Source organism: Salvelinus fontinalis, chromosome 11, assembly GCF_029448725.1.
Source record: "Salvelinus fontinalis isolate EN_2023a chromosome 11, ASM2944872v1, whole genome shotgun sequence".
NCBI lineage: Eukaryota > Metazoa > Chordata > Actinopteri > Salmoniformes > Salmonidae > Salvelinus > Salvelinus fontinalis.
The window spans coordinates 24,334,582-24,344,574 of NC_074675.1; the positions used below are offsets into that span (position 1 = coordinate 24,334,582).

At 45.7% G+C, this 9,993-nt stretch overlaps 1 protein-coding gene across 3 annotated transcripts in view; it reads right to left on the bottom strand.

Annotated features, from left to right (window-relative positions):
• Window positions 1–7,789, bottom strand: part of LOC129865341 (striatin-interacting protein 1 homolog) — a 41,984-nt gene extending 34,195 nt beyond the window's left edge. The window contains exons 1-2 of one of the 3 annotated variants that reach the window (XM_055938048.1): window positions 7,682–7,789; window positions 199–268 (exon numbers count right to left, since the gene is read on the bottom strand). In XM_055938048.1, the coding sequence (XP_055794023.1) occupies window positions 199–268; window positions 7,682–7,702 (91 nt within the window). In that variant the 5' untranslated portion in view covers window positions 7,703–7,789. Of the gene's footprint in view, window positions 1–198; window positions 269–344; window positions 964–7,681 lie in introns of those variants that run through there. The other 2 variants (XM_055938047.1, XM_055938049.1) reach the window with 2 other exon arrangements.
• Between the last annotated feature and the right edge of the window lie 2,204 nt (window positions 7,790–9,993).

Consider the following 9,993-nt stretch of genomic DNA (forward strand, 5'->3'; position numbering starts at 1 on the left):
CCTTGAACAGCAGTGCTCACCAATTCTGCTGGAAAGCTACAGTGGTCGCCTTGCATGATTTTGCTCCAGCAACTGTTTCAACTAATCAACTGGACTTGATAATTAGTTGAATAAGGTGTTTTGCGGAACAAAAGCTCGCCCAGTAGCTGCCCAGGGTCTCTGGTTGGCGACCGCTGGGTTAGGGTGTAAAGACCTTACCTGAGAGTTCAGTGGTCAGGCTGTCTGTGTCCCCATACTCAAACTCCAGGTTAGGGGACTCCATGGAGCTCTGAAAACAGAAAACACTGAAGTCTAGGCAGAACCGCACGTGGAAATGAAGACGCACACACACACACAGTACATACGTGGTTATAATTCCTTTATAACCTCAGAAATCACACAGTTCAGGCTCCTCCACTCACTGTTCCTTCTCGGATGGGTGACCACATTTGTTGAGCTTTCTTTTCCGCATGGCTATGCAAAGACAGGCAACAGTCAGAGTGGAAAAACTGAACGAGAGGGACGCAGGAGTCAACATGCCCTACATTTCAGAGTGGGTTAACGTTCGTATCCAGTTAAGGGTCTTTGATGCCGCTCTGACATTAGCCTCACCCCATGATTACTGCTTGCCCTCTGGGCATTTTACTACAGGACCCCATAGTACACACACACACACGCCTAGAGACATATACACACACACACTCTCAAACACAGTACGTACACACACACACAGCATGGCGGGAATAAGGACAGAGACCGAGCCCACCTCTGTTAGCCGTCATAGTTGCTAAAAGCATTATTTTCCCAGGTTGAGACAGACTGATACAGTAAGCACGATCTCACCAGTTATCAAAGCACCGCGAAACAACAACATTCACATACTGCCGGCCAATACAAAAGACCGTAGCACTTGGATAGAGACAGACTAGACTTTGAAATAGGTTAAGGACCGCCGTTAGTCAACCTTGAAGAAGTGTCTCAGCAGCAATCTAGTGAGAGAGAAAATGACAGCGAATCACGGTCCTTAAATGGCATCTGTCAGTGGGTGAAGTGCGAGGACTATCTGTAGTTGTTTTTCATGCATCCTACCACAGAAGGGCAGCAGTAGTCAGGGATAGGCTAACATCTGTAATTCATTGGAACCTGGAGCACCCAAAGCCTCAAATGTCTGTCAGATTAGGTTGAGATTCAATAGGAGGGATTGAAAATGTAAGAATCGCTTGGCCTAATGACTTGTTCATTTAAATTACATTGGGCCCAGATCCCACTCCAGATGGAGACTTGTTGTGTATTGTGAGGTGGTTTTCAGTTCCAAACACCATTTGAGAGCTAAGATGTACTAGAGCGAAATAAACTCAGCAAAAAAAAGAAACGGCCTCTCACTGTCAACTGCGTTTATTTTCAGAATACTTAACATGTGTAAATATTTGTATGAATGTAACAGTATAACTTTAAACCGTCCCCTCGCCCCGACACGGGCGCGAACCAGGGACCCTCTGCACACATCAACAACAGTCACCCACGAAGCACGGTCGTTACCCATCGCTCCACAAAAGCCGCGGCCCTTGCAAAGCAAGGGGCAACCCTACTTAAAGTCTCAGAGCAAGTGACGTAACTGATTGAAACGCTACTAGCGCGTACCCGCTAACTAGCTAGCCATTTCACATCCGTTACACTCACCCCCCTTTCAACCTCCTCCTTTTCCGCAGCAACCAGTGATCCGGGTCAACAGCATCAATGTAACAGTATAACTTTAAACCGTCCCCTCGCCCCGACACGGGCGCGAACCAGGGACCCTCTGCACACATCGACAACAGTCACCTACGAAGCACGGTCGTTACCCATCGCTCCACAAAAGCCGCGGCCCTTGCTAAGCAAGGGGCAACCCTACTTAAAGTCTCAGAGCAAGTGACGTAACTGATTGAAACGCTACTAGCGCGTACCCGCTAACTAGCTAGCCATTTCACATCCGTTACATGAACATAACAAGTTTCAACAACTGAGACATAAACTGAACAAGTTCCACAGACATGTGACTAACAGAAATTGAATAATGTGTTCCTGAACAAAGGGGGGTCAAAATCAAAAGTAACAGTCAGTATCTAGTGTGGCCACCAGCTGCATTAAGTACTGCAGTGCATCTCCTCCTCATGGACTGCACCAGATTTGCCAGTTCTTGCTGTGAGATGTTACCCCACTCTTCCACCAAGGAACCTGCAAGTTCCCGGATATTTCTGGAGGGAATGGCCCTAGCCCTCACCCTCCGATCCAACAGGTCCCAGACATGCTCAATGGGATTGAGAACCGGGCTCTTCGCTAGCCATGGCAGAACACTGACATTCCTGTCTTGCAGGAAATCACACACAGAATGAGCAGTATGGCTGGTGGAATTGTCATGCTGGAGGGTCATGTCAGGATGAGCCTGCAGGAAGGGTACCACATGAGGGAGGAGGATGTCTTCCCTGTAACGCACAGCGTTGAGATTGCCTGCAATGACAACAAGCTCAGTCCGATGATGCTGTGACACACCGCCCAGACCATGATGGACCATCCACCTCGAAATCGATCCCGCTCCAGAGCTCAGGCCTCGGCTTATTCTTTCGACGATAAACGCGTATCCGACCATCAACCCTGGTGAGACAAAACCACGACTCGTCATTTATGAGCACTTTTTGCCAGTCCTGTCTGGTTCAGCGATGGTGGGTTTGTGCCCATAGGCGACGTTGTTGCTGGTGACGTCTGGTGAGGACTTGCCTTACAACAGGCCTACGAGCCCTCAGTCCAGCCTCTCTCAGCCTATTGCGGACAGTCTGAGCACTGATTGAGGGATTGTGCGGTCCTGGTGTAACTTGGGCAGTTGTTGTACCTGTCTCGCAGGTGTGATGTTCGGATGTACCGATCCTGTGCAGGTGTTGTTACACGTGGTCTGCCACTGCAAGGACGATCAGCTGTCCGTCCTGTCTTAGGCATCTCACAGTACCGACATTGCAATTTATTGCCCTGGCCACATCTGCAGTCCTCATGCCTCCTTGCAGCATGCCTAAGGCACATTCACGCAGATGAGCAGGGACCCTGGGCAACTTTCTGCTGGTGTTTTTCAGAGTCAGTAGAAAGACCTCTTTAGTGTCCTAAGTCTTCATAACTGTGACCTTAATTGCCTACTGTTTGTAAGCTGTTAGTGTCTTAACGACCGTTCCACAGGTGCACGTTCATTAATTGTTTATGGTTCATTGAACAAGCATGGGAAACAGTGTTAAAACCCTTTTCAATGAAGGTCTGTGAAGTTTTTTGGATTTTTACAAATTATCGTTGAAAGACAGGGTCCTGAAAAATATATGTTTTTTTTTTGCTGAGTTTACATGTGATATGAGTAATGTAAGATATGTACACATTATTAAAGTGGCATTATTTAAAGTGACTAGTTATCCATTTATTAGTGTCCAGTGATTGGGTAACAATGTCAGCAGCAGCCTCTCTGAGTTAATGATTTCTGTTTAGCAGTCTGATGGCCTTGAGATAGAAGCTGTTTTTCAATCTCTCGGTCTTAGCTTTGATGCACCTGTACTGACCTCCCCTTCTGGATGATAGAGGTGTGAACAGGCAGTGGCTCAGGTGGTTGTTGTCCTTGATGATCTTTTTGGCCTTCCTGTGACATCGGGTGTTGTAGGTGTCATGGAAGGCAGGTAGTTTGCCCCCGCAGATGCGTTGTGCAGACTGCACCACCCTCTGGAGAGCCTTGTGTTTGAGGGCGGTGCAGTTGCCGTACCAGGCTGTGATACAGCCCGACAGGATGCTCTCGATTGTGCATCTGTAAAAGTTTGTCAGTGTTTTGGGTGACAAGCGAAATTTCTTCAGCCTCCTGAGGTTGAAGAGGCGGTGTTGCGCCTTCTTCACCACTGTGTGGGTGGACCATTTCAGTTTGTCTGTGATGTGTACACCCAGGAACTTAAAACGTTCCACCTTCTCCACTGCTGTCCCGTTGATGTGGATAGGGAGGTGCTCCCTCTGCTGTTTCCTGAAGTCCACAATCATCTCCTTTGTTTTGTTGACGTTGAGTGAGGTTGTTTTCCTGACTCGAGTGCCCTCACCTACCTGTAGGCTGTCTCGTCATTGTTGGTGATCAGGCCCTTTACTGTTGTGTCGTCTGCAAACTTGATTATTGAGTTGGATGCCTGCATGGCCACGCAGTCGTGGGTAACAGGGAATACAGGAGAGGGCTGAACACACACCCTTGTGGGGTCCCAGTGTTGAGGGTCAGCGAAGTGGAGATGTTGTTTCCTACCTTCACCACCTGGTGGCAGCCCATCTGAAAGTCCAGGACCCAGTTGCACAGGGCGTGGTTGAGACCCAGGGCCTCCAGTTTGATGATGAGCTTGGAGGGTACTATGGTGTTGAATGCTGAGCTGTAGTCAATAAACAGCATTCTTACATAGGTATTATTTTTGTCCAGATGGGATAGGGCAGTGTGCAGTGTGATGGCTATTGCGTCATCTGTGGACCTATTGGGGCGGTATGCAAACTGAAGTGGGTCTAGGGTGGCCGGTCACGTGGTGGTTATATGATCCTTGACTAGCCTCTCAAAGCACTTCATGATGACAGAGGTGAGTGCTATGGGGTGGTAGTCATTTAGTTCAGTTATCTTTGCCTTCTTGGGAACAGGAACAATGGTGGCCATCTTGAAGCATGTGGGAACAGCAGACTGGGATAGGGAGCGATTGAATATGTCCGTAAACACACCAGCCTGCTGGTCTGCGCATGTTCTGAGAACGCGGCTAGGGATGCCGTCTGGGCCGGCAGCCTTGCGAGGTTAACAAGTTTAAAAGTTTTACTCACGTCAGCCACTGAGAAGGAGAGGGGGGGGGGAACGCAGTCTTTGTTAGCGAGCCGCAACGGTGGCACTGTATTATCCTCAAATCAGGCAAAGAAGGTGTTTAGTTTGTCTTGAAGCAAGACATCGGTGTCCGTGACATGGCTGTTTTTGTTTTTGTAGTCCGTGATTTCCTGTAGACCCTGCCACATACGTCTCGTATCTGAGCCGTTGAATTGCGACTCCACCTTGTCCCTGTACCGGCCTTTCGCTTGTTTGATTGCCTTGCGGAGCGAATAACTACACTGTTTATATTCAGCCATATTTCCAGACGGCTATGATCGGCTATGAAAAGCCAACTGACATTTACTCCTGAGGTGCTGACCTGTTGCACCCTCGACAACCCCTGTGATTATTTTTATTTAACCCTGCTGGTCATCTATGAACATTTGAACATCTTGGCCATGTTCTGTTATAATCTCCACCCGGCATAGCCAGAAGAGGACTGGCCACCCCTCATAGCCTGGTTCCTCTCTAGGTTTCTTCCTAGGTTCTGGCCTTTCTAGGGAGTTTTTCCTAGCCACCGTGCTTCTACACCTGCATTGCTTGCTGTTTGGGGTTTTAGGCTGGGTTTCTGTACAGCACTTTGTGACATCAGCTGATGTAAGAAGGGCTTTATAAATACATTTGACAGATTTTTATGTCTTCACTACTTTTCTACAATGTAGAAAATAGTGAAAATAAAGAAAAACCCTTGAATGAGTAGGTGTATCCAAACTTTGGACTGGTACTGTAGAGATAGATTACCTTAATTACCTCGACTAACCCGTGCCCCCGCTCAATGACTCTGTACCGGTACCCCCTGTATATAGCCTCAATACTGTTATTTTATTGTTGCACTTTAATTATTTGTTATTTTTCTATGTTCTTATTTATTTATTTACTTCGGTTCATTTTAGTAAATACTTTCTTAAAACTGCATTGTTGGTTAACGGCTTGTAAGTAAGCATTTCACTGTACGGTCTACACCTGTTGTATTCGGCGCATGTGACAAATCACATTTGATTTGATTAGAAACCCCATTTGAACTTCAGCTCACGATTGTTTGATTGGGATAATAATTAAACACAGGCATCAATCCTAGTGTCTGATTGGCTTAGTCCCCCGCAGAGGAGATGAGAGGATGCCAGAGGGTTGTGTCTGTTGGGGAAACTAAGGTTTGTGTTGTTACTGCTCTCAATAGAGCATGTTTGTTTGAAGGAGAGTGGGGAATTTGGTCTCTCTCACTCGGCTACCCATTGGCATCAACAATTCTCTCTCCCCCCCCCACCCCCTCCAGCTTGCTATGAACACTACCCCTCCTTACACACTGGCACAGTGAACCCTGCGCTCCACCGTCGGTGTGTGCAAACACTGGGCATCCCGTCAAAATCCCCACCAGCCCCCATCCCCCCTCTTCTCATATAAGCATATGTTAAAAATAACCTATGACCGGAGCCAGCCAAGCCAGCCAAGCCAATGGGCCAATGCAACAATCAACTCTAAACACAGATCACATGAGGAATAGCCTGGACAAAGCAATAGAATTAAGTGGGACGATCATATCTCATATCGGCTATGATGACTTTGGCGTACATTGTGTGGCTTGAGCACTGAACGGAGTCTTTGCTACTTGACTACACCGAGTTCGCATTAGCCTGCTTAAAAGAAGCCCTTGGTAAAGAAATGAGCCAACTGGGCCCTTTAGATTTCACCAGTGTGGAGATGAGGTTTCATGTGTTTATTTCATGCCCGTCAACCAGCATTGAACCCCCCCCCCCCCCCCCACCACATCTGCCCTGGAAAGCTTGAGGCTGGAGGGGAAATTTGCTCCAATTCCTTTTTTTTTTGTATCATTTCCCCCCCACCATATAATATGCCCAACAAACACAATCCAGGATATGTTTGGTGTGATTTCACTGGATAGATGTAGGTTACCCGCCACCACAGTTCACCCACTAGCAGGGCTAGGCAACCTAGTCTGGATCTGGGTTACACTGCCAAGACATGAATCCAAAATGCAATTGATTTTGTATTCATTTTTTAATGGCTGAATGAATGAGTTATGAGAACAACTATATACTGTAGCCTAGTAGTATGGAGCATAATGTCAAGCATGTTTACTTGAAAGCAACTACAGGCAATAGTGGAACAATATAATGTGAGAAACATTTTGAAAACCGGTTAGTGTGTTTAATAAAAAATATCCAGTTAGTATTTACATCTTAATATGTAATAATTGAGAAACTAGCTAATAGCCTATGCCTTATTCTATCAATTTCAAATCCACTCTTCTGCACTGACAAATAAATGCAATTCAAACATTTTATTGATTCACACAGTGGCATATCTACATATATCTATATCTACATATAGGCTGCTGAATGATTTCTTCTTCTTATTATATCCCCAACATCAATACTGTGTACATAAACCTACTGTATATTTGCCAATCTGACACCGGTCTACGATGTCATGCACAAATGCACAGGCAGCAGCTGCAAGATAAGATTCGACCACAAAACGTACTGGACATTGACAATCACATTAGCTACCTGTATTTGCCACGTTCAGAATTAACCATAAGCTTACGGTATTTATAGCATCCACTTGCTCTGTCACCAAAATAACACCTGGGCTGCATGCTTTCAAAAGCGGCTCTGTAGCAAAAGGGCATTTAAAGCTCCCCAGCAACAACAAACTACACGGACATGGACCTCTCTTTACTGGCTCAACGAGTAGCTACAAATTGGCTTTACCTCCCAATCCTTCAGCAGATTCATGAACACATATCTCCCATTTCGGCAGAGGCCTTTGTTTGTTGCGGTTATTGTTAATGTTATTAATGATAGGTACCTCCATTTCGTCTGCCTGCATCTTTCTGTGTTGGTTCGTTCACTTTTTCTGCAGCTCGTGCATTCCGGTAAGGTTCGAGCCTGACAAATTGTAACAAATTTCAGTATTCCAAGTTCAGGAAACCCGTCCCCGTTCGTGTGATTGGTTGACTGGACGACAGAGAGGGCGGGGTTAACTTCTACTGTAAATGGTGACTGGCGGGTTGGTCTTACCCGCGAGTGAATCCGTAGAGTAGAGTATGCGAATGTTCTAATGCGGTCAATGAATTGGTGCTGATGCTGTGTGTTCCATAATGGCACCTACATTAGAAACATTGTCCGTTTCGGTGGATTTAAATGAAACATTTGCTATTAAAGCTTAGTATTGATAGGCTATTCAACTGTATCTATGTACTTGAATGTAACCATTTCGTGTTCACACAGCTGTTTAATCCATCTTGTTCTGTCAGAATGACTGGATTGTGTATAGACTATCTGTCGTATCCTGATGTCCTCCACACCTTAGTCAGAGTGGGCATTTCAATCAATCCAAGACCTATGAGTCAATAAAATTATTTTATACCAGCCTAGTAACAAACCGGATTAAATGAATCAAGAGTTTGATGTCTATTTGGTCGAATCGGGTGTGTTATTGCTGGGCCAGAACAAAAGCCTGCTTCCAGGATCATGATTGAAGAACACTGCTCTAGAGGGAATTTAATATTCCCCCCAAAACATCCATCCCTTGAGGCAGGCTGCCACATTGAGTGGTGGTAATGTAGGGGTCGGAGAGGGGTGACGACAGACTAGACCTAGACCACTCCACGGTCATTCTCATCCCACCACCGCCACAATGAACTGAGTTAATTATTGATTAGTGACTGTAGCAGGGGGCTGCTTGACGTAGATTGCCTTGCTCACTCTCATGCCCCCCCCCCCTCCCCCGTAACAACCCCCCTGACTGAGAAAAGCACTTAACATGATCTGATTGGAGTGTACAGTTTAATGAGAGCGCAAAGGTCAAATCCGTTTCACGTAGGTGAACTTGACACATGGTGGCTGGTTGGGTGCGAGGGTGTTTATACTGGACGCAGGGATTTATTGATGAACACGGGTCAAAACAAACATGAAACATTATGATGTGAAATGCACCTGTGTTAATATCATTCTGTTTAGGCCACATTTATCAGGTTACTATGTCCTCTTTGTCTTATTAGCACCTTTTTTTTTTAAACTCTGCATTGTTGGGAAAGAGCTCATAAGTAAGCATTTCACTGTAAAGCCTACACCTTTTGCGTTCTGCTCATGACACAAATACATTTGATTTCCTGATATGGTTAATATTGGTGGCTGTTAGGGACCAAAACAACAGTTTAATAATGAATCTTGCGTTTTTACATTTGTGTGTCAGACCTTTCACATGAACTGATTGAAGTCAGTGCGTGTGTAGCATGAACGGGAAAATAGGCAGTTAACATCTGATTGCGTGTGTGCTTCAGGGTGTCTGTAGCAGAGTGGGTGCACTCTGATTAGGTCACACACTACGACTGTGACTGAGTGGCGACAACAGCTGCTTTCAAGTGCTCTCGACACACCCACTGTCACCCCGTCACTGTGTCATCTGGCAACACAGTAATCCATTTAATCTGAGCACATACCCCAATTATAGCCCCGTGACCGAGTAAGTATCCAAACTTACGAGTTCTGAGAACATAATTCACATGGACACAATCTATCATGTTGAGTCACTGAATAACCAGTGTTAATGTTAGAAGCACGTGTTCTTCACAACTGCAGTAATAAGTCTTCTAGGACACACGGCTTGTAAATAAGATTGAGGGAACATAACCTAAACCCATCCTGTAAAACTTGGCCAAACACTGGTACCAGTGCCTTGTGCTCAAATCATCCAAGCTGTAGTGAAACGCCCGAGTTCACAATGATAACACTTTGTTTCGAGCACTTCACATAACATCCTCTCTTCCTCTCTCAAGTGGTGTCATTACTGATGTCTAGCTTTCTTTGAGCTCCCAGCAGCAGCAGGCAGTCATCCTCTCATCTATCAGATCGGCCAGAGTCTAGAGATGCCTCAAGGCCATGGGAAATCAGTTACTCAGGCAGCCCAATACTGATCTTTTGCGCAATAATTGGTATAAGGTCTGATCGGTTGAAAGCATTTAGTGGCAAAGTCTCAGAATTGGGCTGCCTGTGTAAACGCAACCATATATGCTTAATAGGCATTGGTAGCAATCTTTCTATCCAAATGTAGGTATATTCAAGAAAATACATGAAAATGAACAAAAATACAGCACATCATATATTAGACGAGAAAGG